The 23,124-nt window shown below is 39.7% G+C and overlaps 1 protein-coding gene and 1 long non-coding RNA gene across 2 annotated transcripts in view; both read right to left on the reverse strand.

Annotated features, from left to right (window-relative positions):
- Positions 1-2,519: 2,519 nt before the first annotated feature.
- Positions 2,520-23,124, reverse strand: part of LOC134789394 (uncharacterized) — a 485,188-nt gene continuing 464,583 nt past the window's right edge. Inside the window, exon 2 of the long non-coding RNA XR_010144040.1 lies at positions 2,520-2,610. This is a non-coding gene — a long non-coding RNA (uncharacterized LOC134789394). The remainder of the gene's footprint in view (positions 2,611-23,124) is intronic.
- On the reverse strand, positions 2,707-21,394 carry LOC134806703 (nose resistant to fluoxetine protein 6-like). Its single transcript, XM_063780028.1, has 12 exons — positions 21,186-21,394; positions 20,648-20,996; positions 17,039-17,227; positions 13,273-13,352; positions 12,896-13,111; positions 12,538-12,675; positions 10,934-11,145; positions 10,338-10,528; positions 5,118-5,276; positions 4,622-4,857; positions 3,533-3,675; positions 2,707-2,814 (listed from the first exon to the last, which is right to left on the reverse strand). Exons 1-12 carry the CDS (start codon positions 21,367-21,369, stop codon positions 2,707-2,709), a joined length of 2,205 nt encoding a protein of 734 aa, XP_063636098.1. The 5' UTR covers positions 21,370-21,394.

The following is a 23,124-nucleotide window of genomic DNA, read 5'->3' on the forward strand; positions in this document are numbered from 1 at the left end:
TGTCAAACCGAGTTACGGAGTCAAAAATTGTGTTCCGAGCATTTCCCTCTACAACTTTTGGAGCATTCGTTGCCTGACCTAAGTAGCTTATTGCATTTCTTTAAAAACTTTTCTGTAAAAGGTTGACGGGTGTTGGGTGTTTATATGATTTCGGTCGATTATTATCATTTGCATTGCCCATGATGACTTACTAGAATTACGAGCACACGAGTTTGACAAACCTTGGTTTTCAAGAGGAATTTTATATTGACATTTGCTGTCACAAATTTGCTGTCAGATTTAGTCGCAAACCGCACGCAAAGTGCACACAAATGTGTCGACACCTTGTTACGGAAAAGTGTAGACACGGCGACGACACTTTGTTTCGAAACAATTCTAGACACATTCTGTGGACTCTGTTACGACACATCTGACATTTAGTTACCACTTTGTGATTCTGCGACTGGAATGGTTATATGGGTAGGTAAGGTATAAAATAATAACACCATCGGAATATTATGTATTTTATTTCTACCTAAGATTTACAATATAATCATCACATAAAATTAATTATTCATTTAGTATAAATACTAAATGTTAAAAATGTGTGGGTGTGATGTGTGTGTGTGTGTGTGTGTGTGTGTGTGTGTGTGTGTGTGTGTGTGTGTGTGTGTATGTGTGTGTGTGTGTGTGTGTGTGTGTGTGTGTGTGTGTGTGTGTGTGTGTGTGTGTGTGTGTGTGGGTGTGTGTGTGTGTGTGTGTGTGTGTGTGTGTGTGTGTGTGTGTAATAATAAACAACGCGTCACTCAGCGTCACTTAATAAAAGTAAAGTGCTTACATTCAAGAAGCGAAGGACAGTATGTTCAGTTGGTTGGTTGGTTCGTTGGTAGAATCGGATGGTTTCTTCTAGTATAATTAGCTCATGTGTATCACGTCCTCCTTGAATCGGTCTCCTCATCACGGAGGGTCGTGGAAATCTCTAGGGGACAGCTTCTGTCTGATAATCTGCCGCCACCTCTATCAGTCTGTCCGGAATTGTAGGGCGTCGTGGAGCGTTACGTCAAGGGCTAAGCAAATTTGGCTGTCCACCTCATTGGACTCCTGCCTACCGGCTTGCCTTCCATATTCCCATTGATAACCAACTTTTATAGGTATTAAAAACAGTAGTTTTAAGGAGATGCTAGACAGCCTGGTTGTGATGTTCAGTTCTGGTCAGTGGCGCGCTGTTCAGTTCAGGTATGCCCAGCATCCTCCTCCAACACATTTCAAAGGCAAAAGCAAAAGAGAATTCAAAATATGTAGTTCAAAGAATTTTGGAAATAAGTCAGGAGGAGGAAGAAAGATAAAATAATGAAATTTAATCGCGTAAATGTCATTAAATATGTGTACAAAACGCGAGAGTTTAAAGTGTTACATGTGCTATAAATAATATGAAATAAAATGAAAATAAATACCTACAAGTACCTACCTAAGTAAGAACTCAAAGAGTGAAAAAATCCCAGATCTATTATAAATAATGATGTTGATCCCAAAGTACAATCTTACTACCTAGTAGTATGTACTACTGTTTATTTTCGCCTTCACATCCTTGTTTATTAGTCTTCACCGCCGCCTTCCCAGTCTTACCTGTAAAAGTTAGCTATATTAACCTTTGTTGGATTACATTATAATTGTCATATAATAAACGGAGGGCAGTAAGTGGGAGGAGTACCTAAATAGCATACAAAACTGCATACAAATCAGAAGATAGTTCCAGATGATGTAGAAGAATAGTGTTAGGTTAGCTACATAAGTATTTCGAGTTCAATAATTACTCGTAGTAACCCAGTCTGTCTCATCTGTAGCTTATGATGATAGTAATGTAATTTTAGACATTACCTACCAAAATAATAATAAAAAAAAACAACTCACTTCCTCCTATCGCCATCTTTATAAGTGTAGAGAAAGGAGAATCTATCAGCACGGTCGCTACAAAAGCGACTATAAACGCCGTCACGAAGTCAGCTAAGAATCGGTAGAACTGAAAAAAAAGTGCGTGTGTCAGCTCCAACGACTGGAGTTTACCTACTTCTTACGAACGATTATGAAATACAATGCATAGGATGCTGCGTGAATAATGTTCGTTTTTTTAGCATTATAATGAAGATAAACAATAATGACCTGTCTTTTTATTAAAAAATATTGAAAATCGCTTTAAACATTAGTTTATATTTCTTATGTTTATATTACTTATGAAAGCAACATAAGAATATAAAGGATCGACGTGTTTAGCAATAATGTGTCAACCCACATTAATTTCGCAATAAGATGTCAACTCAAAAAAAGCGGCCAATTGCGAGTCGGACTCGCCCATGAAGGGTTCAGTAGCAGCAAGTAGCATAATAAAATTGCGGTTTACGATTTATGACGTATTAAAAAAAACTACTTACTAGAACTGGTTCAAACCAATTTTCGGTGGAAGTTTGCATGTTAATGTACATCATATATTTTTTTAGTTTTATCATTCTCTTATTTTAGAAGTTACAGGGGAGGGGGGGAACACACATTTTACCACTTTGGAAGTGTCTCTCGCGCAAACTATTCAGTTTAGACAAAAATGATATTAGAAACCTCAATATCATTTTTGAAGACCTATCCATAGATACCCCACACGTATGGGTATACCCCCTGCGTGTACCCCCAGTAGGCTTCAAGGAACCCCGCCGGGTGTGGTCCGCTCTTAACCGCCTAAGAACAGGAGTTGGCAACTGCAGCCTCCACTGGTATAAATGGGGCTGGAGCTCCTCTCCTGCCTGTAACTGCGGGCACCCAAATCAGACCATCAACCACACCACTCTGGAATGCCCCCTTACTAAATACACAGGCCAAGTAGACGATTTTAAGACCCAGATGAAGCAGTCGCGTACCTGGGAAGGGCGAAATTCTAACTAAGATTTTCTTACAACCCTAACTTTGACATTGTAATCCAGTGACATGTACATATGCCATACGATAAATAAATACGTATGGGTTTGATGAAAAACAAAAATTTAAGTATGGGAAACCCCCAAAATTTATTGTTTTTTTTTTATTTTTGTGTGAAAATCTTAATGCGGTTCATAGAATACATCTGCTTACCAAGTTTCAACAGTGTAGTTCTTATAGTTTCGGAAAAAAGTGGCTGTGACATACAGACGGACCGACAGACAGACATGACGCATCAATAAGGGTTCCGTTTTTTGCCATTTGGCTACGGAACCCTAAAAATGACGCATAAAGTTGACTTTTTATTGCAAAACGAACGTGGGTTAACACATTTTTGCTAAACACCATGTATATGGATTTATAATTGTAACATATTTGCTTTGACTTATGTTTCAATAAGTCAAAGCAAATATAAAGCTGCCATGTGAAATTAAATTTAGGAGATCATCCGTAACATTAAAGTTAAAAATATTAATTGAATGATTGATATCACTTAAGAAAATTGAAAGGTTGAAAAAAAGTTGCTAAATATAATAATATAATTAATAATATTAATAAATAAAGGAAATAATTAATAATAATAACTTACATAGCGTTCGACTGAGAAGTGGCTCGTCGATACAGAAGTAGTATTGACAATAATCATTAAGGAATAGTGGAAGATGTACATCGCGTAGGAAAGCCGAGAGGGGAGCTTCCACATACGGAGCGACAGGAACCAGTTGACAGGACCTGCGCAGGACCAACCGAGATGGGATTAATGTCGACTAAGGCCCGAAGCTGTTACAGTCATTGTTTTTATGGGCGCGATAAAATAATAAATTTTAAAGCGTATTATAAGAAGAAAAAACTATAGGTAGGCCCCTATCTTTTTTGTGTGCTAATTAATGCTAGCGTAAGACAAAGACAGTATGATTATCTGTATATATGTTATAAATGAGACAGGCCTTGGTCGAACTACATACAAAAAGTCTTATTAATAGGGTCCCGTTTTTACCTGTATTTGGGTACGGAACGCTAATAACTATAATAAGTTTATCCTTCCACCTGTTTAGTTTTGCACCTCTTCTTCTTAGCTCTGCTTTAAAGTAGGCACTGACACTCATTGGGACGAATTAACTTAGGTATACATATTTTCAATCAATAATCCGAGATATTATAAAAAGTTTACATAGTAAGTAATTATTATTGTGATATACGCGCGTAACCCACCCAGAAAAACAGTGACAATTCGGAGACCGCACGCTACACTAGCGCCTCTAGCGACGAATTCATATGCGGTAGCGTTTTTAGTGAAAATGTGTTTTCCCCGCATAGTTAAAAACTGGTTTTCCGTACGCCTTGGTGACAACGCGTTTTCACTAGTCAAAACTAGTTTTCAAAGTGCCTTTGTGAAAACTGAAAACTAGTTATAACAGATTTTTTTTTCAGTCAAAACTGCAAAGTGTCGCGGTGGAAACTAGTTTTCAATAATCATTCAAAATATATTTCAGTTAAAACTAGTTTTGACTATGTAAAACGCGTACACCTGTTTTAAATTTTATTCATGTTTACCTTATAGTTTTTGAGATAGATGATTTACAAACCGACGGATAGACAGAGACATGACGAAACCATAAGAGTTCCGTTTTTTCATTTTGGCTACGGAACCCTAACAGCCGTACAGATTTGTACCAACCTCCATAACCGTGTGTACAAGCAAATATCACCCAGCCAACACACACAGCCCACCCGGGTCTGGCGAAGGAGTTGATGATGCCGTCCCAAAAGGGGCTGTCCCAGTCCATCTGAAGGACGGGGTATGAGGAGTAGATAACGCCGGCAGAAACCATGAAGGCGCAGAACCAGCATAATGCTACAAACCACTGAAAGATGATAAGGAGTGGTAAGTTCATAATTTTAGTGCGTAGGTAACTGTAATTAAGTACATAACATACTGTGATCAATTCCTATACGTACGTACCTACTATAGTTTTAAATGGGCAATGTAGTCTTACCACAGTTACCTTAGGAGTGTCAAACTGACATAATATTCGGTAAAGTAAACTGAAATAATATGTATTTGTTTCTTCGGGAGAAACCAGAATATGTCATCTACTTACACCTGGAGTTAAATTATTTCTGAATTCACTTAAAGTTTACATATGTTGCTAAGTTTCATTAGATTTATAAACAAATTGTATATTTTTCTTACTCTAGCCATGTGGACTTGTTTGCTTTTATACATATTAAGAAGATAGCCAAACAACATGCCAACGAAGAAAGGCGAGCATCTGGTTAGTGTGTTATGATAATAGTATCGTAGGTAGTGGTTGGCATCCTCTCGCGTTCGCCTGGAAACAAAACGATTCAAAAAATGCCATCTAGGTTCGATTACTCAAACTTGTACAATAGGAGTTGCTAATAGCGCCATCTTTATTGTATACCGTGGACTACTGCATCAATTTGCCACCAATAACTTATGTAGGCATTAGAGTATAATATTTTTGATAGATGGCGTTATAATAGATTCAATATAATACTTATTAGAACTATAATAACCGTCAAATAACCGTAGAGAAATAAGTAAGCCGAGTGCTCACTATGGAGTGGATGTATGGACATCAGTTTTCTTACCAAAACTCTTATTATTTTCGTAGTCGACATCTAGCGTCAAGTAGATAAGTAAGTAAGCATAGACACTTATTTCTATATGCTATAACTTACTAGAGTCAGACCAAGAAAAGTCTGCAGCGGATTTGATAGCCCACGCAGTGCAAATATTATTTTGAACGTCAAACTTGTATGAAATTATGACGTATAAATAACACTTGCACTGCGTGGGCTATCAAATGCGCTGCAGACTTTTTTTAGTCCGACTCTAACTAGGGAACAAACCAAATTATTTTATGAGGGTGTGGTGTTTCGGCGGTACCGGGGCAACCTCGCAACGGAGCCACGCTGTTACGTCGTCGCCCAAATCGAATGTTTAATTTGTCTTTGGTTTTTATTTGTAGTTTCTTTGTATTGTATTTTCAACCGACGAAAAAAAAAAGGAGGAGGTTCTCAAGTCGACGCGTATATTTTTATTCTGTAGTTTCACAGTGCCTTGGTTTTACCTACTGTAATGCTGTGTTACTTATTTGACTAATAAATAATATTGGGGGTGTTGTGGGCCGTCTATCGGTAGCGCCAGCAACCGGCCTATTGAAGGCGCTGGTTCTCAGCTGATTACGTCCCATACTCTCGCTAGTGGCTCCAAGAAGCTGTTATGCATGCAGCGGCCACACCCCGGTAAACCGCGTCGGTTCGCGGGCTAAACTAGTGAGGGGACCCTGCCTTTGGTAGGTTATGCAGTGGAACCCTCCCGCTTCTAATGCATAAAGTTTATCCCGGCGGGGAAGGCAACTCAACGCAGATATGCATTCGAGTTTGGCGGACCCGGCGGGATAACAAGGCAATGTGGATGGCCTAGGGCGATGATAGAGGGCATATAGGTATCATCGGCCAGACACATCATCTGATCTCATCTCCGGTCGTATTGGTTCCCCGTTCCACTGGGTCATGATGGGTGAGGACGAGTAAGTGCACCTGCGTTTGCGCGTGCGTTTGTGCACTGGAATATATCCTGCGCACCTGACTACTTCCGAATTTGGACTCCGAATAGTGTTAAAAGTCCTGTGGCGATGGGCTGAAGTTGAGAGGTACAGTCCGATGCAGACTGGACTTTGTCTGAGGCCTGCACACAGGCGGCTCCAGGGGTGTTGTAATACACCGTGGTCGTTTTCGTTCTGCACTGGGGGGACAGAACGGTCTCGGCAGCACCTGGAGCGGCAAAGCAGCCCTATTTAGGGAGGCACTGCTTTCCCTGCTCAGCCAGGGAGGGGGCTAGAAAAGGTGCCCTAAAAAATGCTCACCCCAAAACGCTAGGATGGTAGTAACCGTGGCTGCCTCCGCATCTTTCAATTCGCGGTCGATGTAGCAAGAAAACAAAGAAACTAACAACATCTAATATGACTTTCGGCGCGTGGAACGTTCGTACGCTCCTGGATCGTGAGACTAACGCCTGTCCTGAAAGGAAGACCGCAATCGTTGCTCGGGAACTTCGTCGCTACAGTGTTGATGTGGCTGCTCTCAGCGAAACACATCTTGCCGACGAAGGACAGCTGGTGGAGCACGGAGGTGGGTACACCTTTTTCTGGAAGGGACTACCCTCCTCTGAATCTCGACGGTCAGGAGTGGGGTTCGCGATCAAGAACCAGCTAGTTAACCAATTACAGGAGTGTCCTATACACATCTCTGACCGCGTTACCACGCTGCGCCTCCACCTGAATGACCAAAACTTCCTTAACGACATCAGTGTCTACGCACCTACCTTAGATAAATCTGATGACGTCAAGGACCGATTTTATGAGGAACTTACACATTGCATCGATTGCGTACCTCCCAGGGAGCAGATAGTTCTACTGGGTGATTTCAATGCCAGAGTTGGTCGCGATTTTGAAGCTTGGCCTGAAGTTTTGGGCAGCCACGGGGTAGGCAACATGAATAGCAATGGACAGCTTTTGCTTAGCCTTTTTGCACAATACCATCTAGCGATTACGAACACTATGTTCCGACTTCCAGCTAAGCACAAGAACACTTGGATGCACCCTAGGTCTAAGCACTGGCATCTGATAGATTACGCGATCGTGCGGCAAAGGGACATTTCCCAGGTCCAAGTCACCCGCGTAATGCGGGGCGCTCACTGCTGGACCGACCACAGGCTTGTAATTACAAAGCTGCGTCTTCGCCTCCGTCAACCTCGTAGGTGTGAAAGATGGAAGCCGGCATGTCTTAACGTGGACAGGCTCAATGACCGCGAGGCCAGGGAGACATATGTTGAAGACTTAAATTCAAACATCAGGTCAGTTGACATGAATACGGGTGATGTCGATACTATCTGGAGGACTGTGTCATCTCATATATTAGACTCTGCTAAGTCTGTATTGGGCAAAAGAGTTCGTAAGCATGAGGACTGGTTTGATGAAAATGACACAGCCCTTTCAGTAGCTATTGGCAAACACCGTCGTCTTCTTCAGCAGCACGGTAGTGCTAGCCAAGGTGGAAACGTTGCGGAGTTACGGCAGAGTCTGCGTAAACTGTCAAGGGAAATTAAAGACAAATGGTGGCAGGATAAGGCTCGCCACATGCAGTTGCTCGTAGACACTAGCCAGTTAGGGGAGTTCTATAAGGAGATCAGGAACCTTACGAATACTATACCACCTGTAAAAGTGCCTCTTAAGCATTGTAATGGCGAAGGTCTTCTTAAGAGTAAGGATGAGGTATTGACAAGATGGGCAGAACACTTCAACAATCTGTTGAATGTTGATCGGGCAGCAGATCTGATACACATCCGGTCAATGCCTCAACTCCCTATTGCCGTTGAACTGGATGAGCTACTGTCAGGTGATGAGGTTGCCCTTGCTATTAAACAACAGCAAAATAAGCGCGCGGCCGGCATCGACTTTATACCAGGAGAACTGATTAAATATGGCGGCGAGGAGTTGCAATCAGCTATGTGGAAACTTTTTGTTCTTATATGGGAAAAGGAACAAGTCCCTCATGACTTCAAGGTCTCTCGCATAAGGGCGTTGTATAAGAACAAAGGTGACCGTTCTGACTGCAATTCTTACCGTGGTATTTCGTTGTTATCGGTCCCCGGGAAAGTCTTTGCCAGAGTCTTGCTGAACCGCCTAATGAACATATCTGAAAAATTGCTTCCGGAGACCCAGTTCGGCTTCCGGCCTGACCGAGGCACCTGTGAAGCTATATTCTCTGTGCGTCAACTAGAAGAGAAAAGCAGAAAGCAAGGTCGTCAACTGTTTCTCTGCTTTGTTGACCTCGAGAAGGCATTTGACAGCGTGCCTCGTGAAGCCCTCTGGATAGTTCTGAGCAAGCTTGGATGCACGGAGAAGTTTGTAAGGCTAGTGAGACTCCTACACGACGACATGGAGTGCTGCGTTGCTACCGACGACGAACAATCGGACTTCTTCCCCGTTACGTGCGGGGTGAAGCAAGGTTGCTTCCTAGCACCCACTCTGTTCGCGTTGTATTTCTCGGTCGTAGTCAATGAAGTCTTACTCACATGCTCTGAAGGTGTTCGCGTCCGCTATCGCACTGACGGCAACTTTTTCAAGCTGGCCAGGTTTAAAGCACGCACAAAAGTCTCATACGCAGTGATCACAGAGATCATGTATGCAGACGACTTGTGCTTTGTGACTGAGTCGCCGGAAGGCATGCAACAGCTCATGTCCGGCTTCGACGAGTCCTGTCGCAGATTTGGGCTCAAGATCAGTGTCAAGAAGACTGAGGTGATGTCGCTGGACGTGCTCAGTCAACAGACACTGGTCGTTAGACTCGGCGAGGACCAGCTGAAGCAGGTAGACAAGTTCCGCTACCTGGGGAGCACCTTAACATCCAAGTGCGACCTTGATGCCGAAATTAACAACAGGATCTGGGCTGCGGCTGCAGCTTTTGGCAAGTTAGACCACAAGGTCCTCAGCTCACACGACTTAAAACTGGCCACTAAAATATCCGTGTATATGGCAGTCGTGCTGCCCAACCTTCTATACTCCACTGAAACGTGGACCGTTTATCGCCGCCATATTCGCATGCTGGATCGATTCCACCTCAGATGCCTACGCAAGATACTGAAGATCCGATGGTCTGATCGTGTTCGGAATACAGAAGTGCTGCGTAGAGCAAATGTGGGTGGAATCGAGGTATACCTCATGCGACGTCAGCTTCGGTGGTGCTGTCACGTCTCACGGATGAACGACCAGCGTGTGGCTAAGCGCATCTTTTATTCCGAGCTTGAGGAGGGCAAGCGGAAACAGGGCGGCCAATTCCTCAGGTATAAAGATGTGCTTAAGCGGCACATGAAAAAGTGTCGTATACAGCCCTCGCGATGGGAGCAGCAGGCAGCCATACGAACGGAATGGCGGGCAGCAATAAATGCCAACGTAACCGAATTTGAATCGCGACGGCGCTTAGAGCTGGATGCCAAGCGCGACGAAGTAAAAGCCAGACCACCTGCGGCAATACATTATAATTACACAAATGGTGTGCTCACATGCCCGCAATGTTCGCGAACTTTAAGTAATAAGATAGGCTACGTCAGCCACTTGCGAGCACACCAGAGACAGCAACGGAGTTGATAGCAGTCGCTGTGGCCGAATCGGCCGTGGAGTTATTATTAATATATAAATGATATATTTGATGTGGTCAGGTGGTCAAGTGGTCAGAGCGTTATTAACCGCGTATTAAGCTGAAGACGCGGGTTCGATTCCCGCCTCGGCCACCGGTGGACATGGTCACTTTTTCTTTCATGTATGATATCTAGTTAGGTATTCCAGTTTAGAACTATAACTTACGTTGGTACAAACGATGCGGTCTGGAACTTGTTTAAATAGTTATACGTTGTCGATACCACCATGACAACCAATATGACGACAGTTAATGCGATCCATGCCGATCTTCTTCTGCCGAGCATCCAGAATAAAATTAAAGGTGAGAGTATATGCAGCTGCATGTCAACAGCGAGGTACCAACTGGGGCCAATACACTGAAATGTAAACCTTTCTTATAGTCAAAGTCAAAGTTAAATCAAATTACAATTACCTAATGAGCCATATGTTTCTTTTATCGATTTTATTTTTTGTCAGATTTTGATAAATATTGGCAGGTTTGAAGAGCTTCTCGTTTTTGTGGAATTTGGGAATAAATGTAGGTAACTAGGTACATATGTAAATTCCCGTTGTAAAGGTACTCCCTTATGCTTGTAATGTACCTACATGATACTTACTAATAACCCCTGTTTGGCTTATTTGGACAGAATAAGTATCGTACTCGTAGTTACGAAACCCTACACTGAGCATGGCCCGACATGCTCTTTCTTCTACTTTCTTTTAATCTATTTTCTTAACCTACCCTACTCCGGCTATATGTTTGTTATTTTAAAGCTACTTACCCGTGTATCCACTAAATAATTCTGCACGTAAGTGAGGGTAGCCCACCAGTATGCCCTACACCGTTCTACTTTATCAACGACGATGTGCCACTCCGGGCCGTCAGAGAGATGGTTGAATAACGACGCTTGGAGAAACACGCCGGTTGCCAAAATGGGAAACATTCGCAACAAACGGTGAAGATAGAACAAATGGATGTTTTTAAAGAGACCCTCTGAAACAAATCAAATTCATGGCGATACGCTGATATTTAGAATTAGAAAGAGCATAATTTGATATTAACGGGCGTAAGTAATTAATCGGTTTTTACCACGGATTGACTCTATTTTCTTAAATATGAGTAAATTCTAGCTATAAAAAACAAGCAAATTCATTTCTAAAATGGTTCGTGGTGTAAAAATCTGAAATAATCAGAGTAACTATATCAAGTATATGTACTATTACCCACTGATGTCCCGATCTCCATCTAGTATTTCTAATAATATGACCCACTTCGATTAGGCAGAAATTTATTACTGAAGGACACAAAAGTGGTATTTAATTTAACCGACTTAAAAATAGAACAATATTATGTTTACATATTATCGAACGAGCGAGCGAAGCGAAGCCAAGCGAAGCGAAGTTCTTACATTCGACTTTGAACACGCGGCTGGCTAGCGGCACGTCCCGGCATTTCGATGTTTTTAAGCTGAACTGTCAGAAGATAGTTTGATACTAAGTAACTTAAGTAAATTTGTTCTAATTTAAATGAAATTGGGTAAACGTGTACTAGTCGAGGGCATTATATTTTAGTCATTAAATTATGAGCAGGCCCGATCAAGGGGTTATTGAGCTAGAAGAGCTTAGAAGGCCAAAAAGCTGTTTGTGAGAGGTCTTGCTATTCTGGTCATTTTTTTGCAAGAAACATGGTCGAGTTTAGTATCAGAGGGACAGCCGTATACGAAGCCCTTTATTCGAAAATATAGAGCCATCTATATTACTTAACGCTAAACTTGTAAATGGCGCTTCAAAATTGATGCAAAAAAGCAAATCTTGTCAGTAGAAAAAGGCGCGAAACTCAAATTTTCTATGAGACCATATCCCTTCGCGCCTACATTTTTTCTACTGACAAGATCTGCTTGGCCAACTATATTATACGTACTACTCTTTGCTTAAATCTATCAGTTAAGGGCTCCACAGACCTTGCAATAAATCCACGCGATCTTTGATCCATTGCCGCCTATAGAGCGACATAAAATAGTAGAAATTAAATAAAATGGAACTCAAAAATGTCCATACTAAATTGTTGCCATGTGTAAGCATTTTACGTCAAAAATGTGACAGTTACGTAGAAAGTGGCGCCCTCGTTTATTTTTTATTATTTTATGTCGCACTATACGAGTACCTAAGTAGGTGCAACAAAGTCAATCGCTATATAATTTTTGATTAACCGCAAGTTCTCCAGTTCGGGGCGAACTACTAGTAATATGAATCATGGAAGAGCAAGAGTTTTCTGACATGTTAAACAGATTCCGTTCAAAGCAACCCGTTTTGTTTCGCCATATCTGGCTTTTTGTACTACCTGTTTATTTAATGTTAAATAAATAATGTATTACAGAATACTAACTTGGAGTTATCTTCCCAACAGAGGTATACACAATCAGCAGTCCGCTCAGCAAGAAGAAGGTGTCCACTGAGATGGGAGACGCCACGACCCAAAGTGCCGAGAATGAATGCATCCACTGTAAATAAGCTCGGTTCAAAACTGATCATTACTTATATGTACAAACGAAATAGGCGTTTTAAAGTAAAATAAAGTTTGTGCTGGGTTGCTTGCGTATGCTTTTGTTACGAGTATTGCATATTAGATGGTCTTATTAGGACCCTTCAAGAGCGTACAAATACCCTTGAGTGTTTAATATATTAATGTAAAGCGGTCTAAAATAGGTATAAATAATAAGCATTAAGCAATATTTTTTTAATATATTTTGAAAAACAAACCGTGAACATTTCTTGACGATTAAAAAAGTGTCCTCTTCCATTGGTAGCATACGTGTGGCCTATGATGACCCACATCATGGATATGGATCTGATTCCATCCAGGCTCTCTAAAGTTCCAGGCCCAGAGTTGAATGTGAGCAAACGGCGAGTATTCGTATAGACAGAGAACGATTTTACAAGAGTATTGGCTTTTTTTGAACCTGGAAGTTTAACGAATGAACGCTTAAATTATGTGGTAAATAATATATAGACAGCGGATAGGAAGATACTCAAAAGTGAATTAAAATGTTTGCCACTGCTTAATAGGTATGTATACTTATAGTTACTGAAATGGAAATCACATATTTACTTAAATACGTACCTCCCTTACATATCGCGGTAAAATATATATCGTAGAATGTCGAAAGGACAGTAATAAGGATTATGAAGCCAAATACTCCCCTGAAATAGAATATAAAACATAATTTAGAAATAATAATGCTACTTGCGAGCTCCAAATTCAAAAACAAATACAACATGTTCTGGGTCTCAGGAGGCAAGGCAGACAGAGTCAGAACAAGAAAAATCTGCAGCGATTTTGATAGCCCACGCTAGTGGTGTTAGTCGAACGAGCGAGCGAAGCGAAGCGAAGTTCTTACATTCGACTTGGATCACGCGGCTGGCTAGCGGCACGTCCCGGCATTTCGATGTTTTTAAGCTGAACTGTTAGAAGATAGTTTGATACTCAAGAACTTAAGTAAATTTGTTCTAATTTAAATGAAATTGGATAAACGTGTAGTTAAGGGCATTATATTTTAGTCATTAAATTATGAGCAGACGCGATCAAGGGATTATTGAGGTAGAAGAGCTTAGAAGGCCAAAAAGCTGTTTGTGAGAGGTCTTGCTATTCTGGTCATTTTATTTGCAAAAAACATGGTCGAATTTAGTATCAAATGAAAGTACTCGGTTTGCACTTTTATAATATCGATTTTAAATTTACCATTTTTAAATAATTAGCAAGATAAAAGTAAAATAATATAAACATAATATAGGTATTTGACATTTGGCAGGAAATATTTCGGCTTAGCACAGATACAGTTTATTTTAATCTCTATGATTTCTATGATGACTTAAATCCAGGGGAAGGACAGTCGTATATAAAGCCCTTTATTCGAAAAAATAGCGACATCTATATTACTTAACGCTAAACTTTTTAATTAAGCCTTCACTTTATTTCGTCAGAACGTCTTAAAAGTGTGGTATCCAGGGCATGGATCAAACAAAAAAATACTGTTGAACAGATTATTTATGGCCATCGTTGCCATGGACGCGATTGTCGCAAAAAAAACAACTTTGACAAATAAAACTCAAAATATTATAACACCCCATTTATTGTCTGTACTACGACATAATTCAGATAAATAAAAATACTTTCAGTTTTACAATGTCAAAAGAAACAAAGTTTTCATACGCCATCACAGTTGCTGAGAACTTTATTAACAAAAAATTTAAAAATATATTTGGCGGAAGATCACGGAAGAAAGAATGAGCGCGCCGCGCTCTGACGGGAAACGGCATGTGCCTGGATTAGTATGGAAACCTATGTCGCCAAAACGCTGTCATGTCACAAAAATTGGCCATATTTTCTTATTTCGAAAAGGATTATGAGCCCTCGCCTATCTCAATAATTTGAACTTTACAGCAAAGAAAATTATGTCGAAATTGCACTACGATTTTTATTTTTGTAAATTGACATTTATGCTCTATTGCTTTTACGCTTGCATGGCTTTTCCAAGAGTGAATGCGATAGGATAAAATATTCGACCATGAGTCTACCGCGATATAATTTCATTGTTTTTAATTAAATATGTGTACAAAACGCGAGAGTTTAAAGTGTTATATTCGACCATGAGGATGACACATGCGATAGGGATGTGCATGATTCGGTGTGATATCGATAAACGCTTATTAATGATTAGTGTACACGTAAACTACTCAGGTTTTTTATACATATGTATTACTATATTTTTTGGCGACGATTAGGTACCTACTTACTTTTCATTAATAAAAAAATGCGCGTATTGAAAGTAATCAAGCCACCAACCACGCATATAACTGTAAGCGAGTATATAATAAAAACTGTTACTCCTTAGCACACCCCGCGTGATGTCCGCGTCCTCAGTTACGTGCTACATGTCGCACAACCATCATCTTCCTTCTTCCTAGCGTTGTTCCGGCTATTTGCCACGGCCCGTGAGCCGGCCCGCGTCAGGCACGGAGCCTGGGGTCTGCTTGGAAACTTATCACAAGAATTGGCTTATGCACTCTTTTTTACAAAAGAGACTGTCATCTGACCGTCCAACTCCGAGAGGAGACTTTACAGCCGTATTCGAACAATGAGATACGTCAAATACTAAATATTGAAACGATATGGGTCAAACAAGTGTCAAAAGTCTAGTCAAAGGTCGAATGTGAAGACCGCTTTAAGATTTGTCCAAGAGTGTGGAGCGGGCTTTAGACTGGCCAGCAAATACATACAGCATAAGTAAAATTATGTGACAGCTTAAAACTGACACCTTACCTACTCTTATTTAATATACAAAATTGACAAATATGTATCCATGGATGCAATACTATAAGAAAAACTTTAAATCAAATAATCCATTGAATAGCAGTAAATAAGTAAGAACATATTTTGTACATAATATAAAATGTGCATAAGCGACGACTTTTTCGATATGATCATCCAGAGGCAAAACAAAAATAAATTATTAAGAACATTGTATGAACATAAACAAACCGAACTGTGTATTTATACGAACATCGACATCGATAACATTTTTGATACGGTCCTCGCACTGTGGCTGAATAGCGCACCCGTACATGACTTTGACGCTAAGTAGATATCAACCTTATCTCATTTACATAAATTTGATTTTTGCACTAAACAATCCAAAAATCCTTGCGGAAACCGAAAATGTAAAAAATATTGAAATATTACTTGGAATAATACTTACCGATGATAAAAAATGCCTCCATATCTAATATTTTTTGTTCGGCTAGTGTTTTTACACTCCAAAATGGAGCAGCGCGGCATATTTGTAATTATTTCTAATTTTTCCTGGAATCGTTTTCACATCTGACATCTCAAAAGCGCCATACTGAATTGACACACGACTGACAATAGTCTGTGGTGAAACTGAGTACAATAAGGCTTAATCTTGCCACACGCTATAGACGTACGTTTCACTTCTATTACTTCTTTGTTTTGTGGCGGTAGATTCACAACCTGCTGCGTATTTCGTGGTCAATTGTGTGTTATTCCAGCCGTGTATGATAGGTAATTTATTTACATCAACAGTCAAGTACCTAATCTGTTTTCGTGTATTAGTAAATATCCTGGAGGCCTTTCTTCAAAGTCAAAGTTTTTTACGTTCGCAACATACTTAGACGCTATATTTATGCGCCCTCCCCCGCTGATATTGACATTGATATTTCTGGTTAAGAATTACAGATGGCATTTCAAAATGGATGCAAAAAAGTTCCACGAGAGGGCTCTCTTTGTCCTATATAATAATACTACTCTTTGCTTAAATCTATCAGTCAAGGGCTCCACAGACCTTGCAATAAATCCAGGCGATTTTTGATCCATTCAATCCATTGCCGCCTATATAGTGTGACATAATAAAATAGTAGAAATGAAATAAAATGGAACTCAAAAATGTCCATACTAAATTGTTGCCATTTGTAAGCATTTTACATGAATTTTACGTCAAAAATGTGACAGTTACGTAGAAAGTGGTGCCCTCATTTATTTTCTACTGTAGTTGGTCAAGCAGATCTTGTCAGTAGAAAAAGGCGGCAAATTTGAAAACCGTAGGCGCGAAGGAATATCGTCCCATGGAAAATTTGAATTTCGCGCATTTTTCTACTGACAACATTTGCTTGATCAACTATATTTTATGTCGCACTATACGAGTACCTAAGTAGGTGCAACAAAGTCAATCGCTCTATAATAATTTTTGGTTAACTGCGAGTTCTCAGTTCGGGGCGAACTACTAGTTATTTTAAACTTCAAACATCTATGAAATTATAAATTGTTATAATTTACTTAAATAATTTCGTAAATATTTTGATTAAGTACTTACATAGCAGCATAATCAACAGGTGCAAACGGTTTATCATTTCTCAGTCTGCAATATTCTTCCGTGAGTTGTAAACCCACGCTAGTGGTGTTTATAAACACAGTGTCGATGAACTGCCTAGGTGTGCAAACTTTAGGAAGACATACTGCTACTCTGAACACTTCATTAGCCAGCGGGCTGTCTTCTGCTACCCTGTGGAGTAAGAGCTAGTTTTCTAACGTATTCATGAAACTTAATACCTATGAATGAGTTGATAAACGATGTTTAACGTGTTATCGAACGACCGAGCGAAGCGAACGAAGTTCTTATCGAACGAGCGAGCGAAGCGAACGAAGTTCTTACATTCGACTTGAGACACGCGGCTGGCTAGGGGCACGTCCCGGCATTTCGATGTTTTTAAGCTGAACTATCAGAGGATAGTTTGATACTCAAGAACTTAAGTAAATTTGTTCTAAATTTAAATGAAATTGGGTAAACGTGTAGTTGAGGGCATTATATTTTAGTCATTAAATTATGAGCAGGCTCGATCAAGGGGTTATTGCGCTAGAAGAGCTTAGAAGGCTAAAAAGCTATTTGTGAGGGGTCTTGCTATTCTGGTCATCTTTTTACAAGAAAGTATGGTCGAGTTTGGTATCAATTGAAAGTGCTCGCCTTGCACTTTTATAATATCGTTTTTAAATTTACCATTTTGAAATAATTAGCAAGATAAAAATAAACATAATATAGGTATTTGACATTTGACAGGAAATATTTCGGCTTACTGCAGATACAGTATCAGTTAAGGGCTCCACAGACCTTGTAATATATCTACGCGATTTTTGATCCATTGCCGCCTATTAGTGGGACATAAAATAGTAGAAATTAAATAAAATGGAAATCTAAAATTTCCATACTATAGTCGGTCAAACAAGTTTGTCAGTTGAAAAAGGCGCGATATTCAAATTTTCTATGGGACGATAACCCTTCGCGCCTACATTTTTTAGCCGCTTTTTTCTACTGACGTAAATGGCTTGACAGACTATAAATTGTTGCCATGTGTAAGCATTTTACGTCAAAAATGTGACAGCTACGTAGAAAGTGGCGCCCTCATTTATTAACCGACTTCCAAATCTCAAAAGGAGGAGATTCGATTGTGATTTTTTTTTATGTTTGTTACTCCATATCTATATCTCCGTCATTACTGGACCGATTTTGAAAATTATTTTTTTGATTGTATGTATATGCATACAGAATGGTCCCGTTTTTGTGAAAATCCAGTTCTGATGATGGGATCCATGAGGAATCGAGGGAACTCCTCAAATCTTAAAGGCATACATATAGTGATTTATGTGTTTTATCAACAAATCAAGCATATACATTCAAAAAAGTGACATTTGATGAAGTGGAACTGCTGATGATGATCAGAACGGAACTCTTCAACGAAGCATAGTTCACGTTTGGCGTTTTGTCCTCTTCGTTATGTTTGTTAAGCAAGTTAAGTTTTTAAGCCACATTTTTGTCAAGGTCGAGTTCTGATGATGGGATCCACGAGGAATCGAGGGAACTCCTCAAATCTTAAGAGATTCTGAGATTTGTGTATTTTCATCAGAAAATCAAGAATTTACATTAAAAACTGTCGCGTTTGATGACGTGGAACTGCTGATGATGATCAGAACAGAACTCTTCAATGACTACACGTTTGGCGATTTCGAATTTCGATTTTGACGGAGCTGGCCCTGGAGCCAGAGCTGACCCGGATCCGGGCTCTTATCTGGACGTGAACCTAGACCTGGACCCGGACTTGGACCTGGACCAAGACCTAGACCTGGACCTCGTTCTGGACCTGGTCCTGGACTCGGCTCGGACCCGGACTTGACCCGGAAAGCCACTGATACCTAAGCTAAATAAACCACTATGATTACCTACCATAAAATGTAGGTATAAAGTATAATGATGCCAAACTTACTAGCCCCTCCCGCTCAAACCCCCGTACATCGCACCGCACGCGCCGTTAAGTGGGTTAGGTTAGGTTAGAACTGCGAACCTTACAGAAACGAAATGCTACTAGAAAAGTGGTTTTGGATAGATTCGAACTGCAATCCTCACAGAACCGAACTGCTATCAGAGAAGTGGGTTCGTGAGGCTAAAACTGCGACCCTTACAGAAACGAAACGCTACCTACTAGAAAAGTGGGTGGTTTTACCTCCTTTTCTACATAGTGCACCATCTATGTACAATAATATTTAATTACACAAACGGGTCTACCGCGATATAATTTTATTGTTTTTACCTTTAATTCCGACGTCTCAGCTGAGTTGCACCAGCTGATGTGGTCACGGAAAGACTGACGTCCCAACAAATGTCAACGGAGATATTAATAAAACAACACTAAACTACCCGAAATTAGTTTATAAAAATGTTCGGGGTAGACAATTAAATTGCAGCTACCCGTTAAAGTTTAATGTTTATTGTCCACGGCACGACACGCAACACTCACAGTATCCGTACACTGGTCCGAAGATATATCCGCTCATGGTATAATAATATACTCCGCCTGGTACTCCATTCCCGTCTTTTCTAGGTCACCTAACTGACACGGGCCTACGGCATCATGCGACAGCGCTATATGATAATATGCGATAGCGCTATATATAGCGGCCATGTTGTTGTGACGTAGGCCCGTGTCACTCTGGGAATGGAAGACCATGTTTTATTAGACTATGTATCCGCTGGTTTCAACATTTGAATCACTGGTCCCCAAGTAGACGATAATTTGCACCCGTCCTCCCGATTGAAATTTTTAGGGTGTTTTTAACAATGAAATTATATCGCGGTAGACCCGTTTGTGTAATTAAATATGTGTACAAAACGCGAGAGTTTAAAGTGTTATATGTACAATAATCTTTCACCGGCCCCCATAGAAGTCGGTTTTTTTCTTTAAAATTATTTTCTACTATTTTAAGTCGAACTATACGCGTAAGTAAGTGCAACAAAGTCAATCGCTCTAATATAATATTTGGCAAACCGCGAGTTCTCAGTTCGGGCCGAACTACTAGTATTAACTAAGTAAATGAACGAGGGTGTGAATTTTTTGACTACCACACTATTATAATACGATAAAGTCAACCTCGGTAATGTCAGAATGGCAAATGCCTAATCGTGTTAGATTTGATGCCTACATGTGCATAAAATATAAGAGTAGACGTACGTAATAATTTGCACAATATAGGGGGGTTTCTTCTTACAAATTAAATTATAAAACTATGTTATTTGTAAAGGTTTCGTAAAAATGTCGAATAGCCTATAACGTTGACACATATGAAACTGGGGAATGATACCTACCCGGCTATGGATTCCAATCAGTTTTATCTAACTTTAATTTACTTAACAGTATATTTGAACTGCACAGGAGATTTAATCCCAGGACAAATAGAATCTTAAATATTATGTCAATATGTTAAATAGTATGTCATATAGGTATCAATAAGTAATATTATTATATGTCAGTATGCCAAATTGCGGTTTTTGCGAGACTGCACCAAAAATGTCAAAATTTCCAAACTGTGCTCTATTGGAAAGCTAATTTGCAATTTAACGCTAAATATAATTACAATGGAGTAAAAATTTACTTACCTCATAAAATCCATATCATCAGGTCCAGTCATACGACTGTACTTTGCAGTTTCCGTTCGTACCTTTTGTAGATTTCTGAACATGTCACTATGTGGTCCTGTAACTGAAAAAAGTTGTTGCCACGGAAGATTGGGCCAGTCCCCGGACCTCTCTGAACCTTCTGGCCATTCTGGCAAAACTGGTAAGTTTAACTCATCTTGAACCAGTGGAACATTGATCATACAGTACTTGCCCTCTATGTCTGCTTGCTCAAAGTTTTCACTGATTGCTAGACACTGTTGGTAGTATCCGAGGTCTACCAAATTTCCTTGTAAAATGCCTCTCGGAAGTCTGATACCTGCATCAAGAACTATAAAACACAAAATAAAATAAAGAAATAAGTATTACTTTACTTAGTTAGACTGTTCACTTACTAAAGCTGTATTTGAAATGGATAATTCAGATATTAATTACCTAAGTAAATTACTTAAATGATTTGAAGGATAAAACTTAAAAGTCTAACTTGAGTTTATTGTGCTAAGAGAGAAAGCATACTTACATTCAGCTGTCAGCATTGTATTGTTACTTATTAAGTAACTCAATTGCGCTTCACATAGCTCTTCATCTAATACATTCTCATACAATTCCGTATCAAACACATGCCGAGGTACTTCGAATTCAAAAAACGCTCCTACTGAACACAAACAGATGACGAAAATAATTAGAGAAATTAATTTCGCCATTTTTGGGAACCAATACAACCGCACATTGATGAATTAGGCTTACTTATAAATACCTTTACCGCTATTTGCGGTGTACAACTGTACAGTAGGTACTTGTGGTGATTAAGTGATAATTTTCATTAGTAGGTATTGATAAAAGAAATATTTTTAGAGAGGTTCCGCCAGGTAATGAATTAAACCTTTGATATTTTCTTATCTGCTTGAGATAAAATCTAAATATGCATAGGTACAAATGTTCCTTTTCAATCAAATATTTAAATAATTAATAAGGTACATAATTGAGAGACTCGCGAGGTGGCTGGGTCGAGAGCCAGATGCAGAAGGCCTTGGGCCAGATGCAGAAGAAAAGGTGGCCTCAAACCGGCGCGGATAGTCCGGCGGTTCCTCTCTCTGCGACCCTGACCACCGGCAGCTCGAGCCTTGCCCCGCTGCTGACGGTACCATAAGTTAGGTTTTTCATATTGAATATGTAAAGTATTGATTTTGTATGTCAATTTAAATTTTATTAACAAGCTTTTATTAGGTCGACCTGTATGTAACTAACTATGTAATGGAATCTAAGGTAACTAATTTAACCATCTTCCAAGGATCGTAGCGTCATGACAATTGGCAGCTGTATGTAGTTCTGATGACAATACAATAATATGGTACTGTCGAACTGATCTGATGATGGAGACAGGAGATGGCCATAGGAACTCTGTGATGAAACAACGCAACCTAATTGTGTTAGGGGTTTTTAGAATTGTCTCGATGAGTATTTAGTTGTCTGTCGTAAGAAAAGTACAGTCAGCGATAAAAGCTTGTACCAAAAATGAAATTTTTGCCAAAAACTTATTTTTATATCCAAATTACAAATACAAATTCTTTATTTATGAAATAGAAAAATAGCAGTGTTACAGTTATGCTGACTCCCACGCCCAGACTAGGCATAGCCTGTCCTGTGGGAGAAATAATACTGCTTACAGTAAAAATAATGATATAGTATACAATCGGTTAATTACAACAATGGGTTTTTGAAAACCTAGCTTGAGAAGAAAATAAATAACCTAAAGAGAATACCTATTAAGATAACTAGTAGTTCGCCCCGAACTGAGAACTCGCGGTTAACCAAAAAATATATAGCGTTTGACTTTGTTGCACCTACTTAGGTACTCGTATAGTGCGACATAAAATAATTGAAAATAAATGAGGGCGCCACTTTCTACGTAACTGTCACATTTTTGACGTAAAATGCTTACACATGGCAACAATTTAGTATGGACATTTTTGAGTTCCATTTTATTTAATTTCTACTATTTTATGTCGCTCTATAGGCGGCAATCTACGAGCAACACCGGCTTCCGACACATCGGAAGGGAGGGGCCCAAGCGATATCTTAGCGTACAAATCTTTCTGCCATTTTTCGCGGGGGGAAAGGTGCACACAGTCGCACTTCTCACACACTTACATACAAAATCCAATCTGTAATGACGACACAAATACATGGAAAATGACACACGCCAAAGACAAATCTTGCAAACCTCGATCTCTTTTTTTGTGTACGGACGAGTGACAAGTGTCACAACACGCACACTAACACATTTTCGTTGAAGTATGTTATTGTATTCTGCATGAGAGATGAGAAGTCGGATTTGTCGCTCGACCGATCCGCAATTTGTACTGATCGAGCAAAATCGATAAATCCAACAATTACATGAGACTAAAATATAATAATTGTGTTTGAATGTAATTAAACGTATGATATGTAAAAAAAAT

Source organism: Cydia splendana, chromosome 3 (genome assembly GCF_910591565.1).
Source record: "Cydia splendana chromosome 3, ilCydSple1.2, whole genome shotgun sequence".
In the NCBI taxonomy this organism is placed as follows: Eukaryota; Metazoa; Arthropoda; class Insecta; order Lepidoptera; family Tortricidae; genus Cydia; species Cydia splendana.

What these genes read in the sequence shown, in the direction of transcription:
- LOC134806703 (XM_063780028.1), bottom strand. Translation starts at nt 21,369, where the DNA reads ATGGCGAAATTAATTTCTCTAATTATTTTCGTCATCTGTTTGTGTTCA. An exon ending in CCTGTTGATTATGCTGCTAT is followed by an intron (nt 13,353 to 17,038) that starts GTAAGTACTTAA and finishes ATTCTATTTCAG; the next exon opens with GGGAGTATTTGGCTTCATAA. An exon ending in GTAAGAAAAATATACAATTT is followed by an intron (nt 4,858 to 5,117) that starts GTTTATAAATCT and finishes ACTTAATTACAG; the next exon opens with TTACCTACGCACTAAAATTA.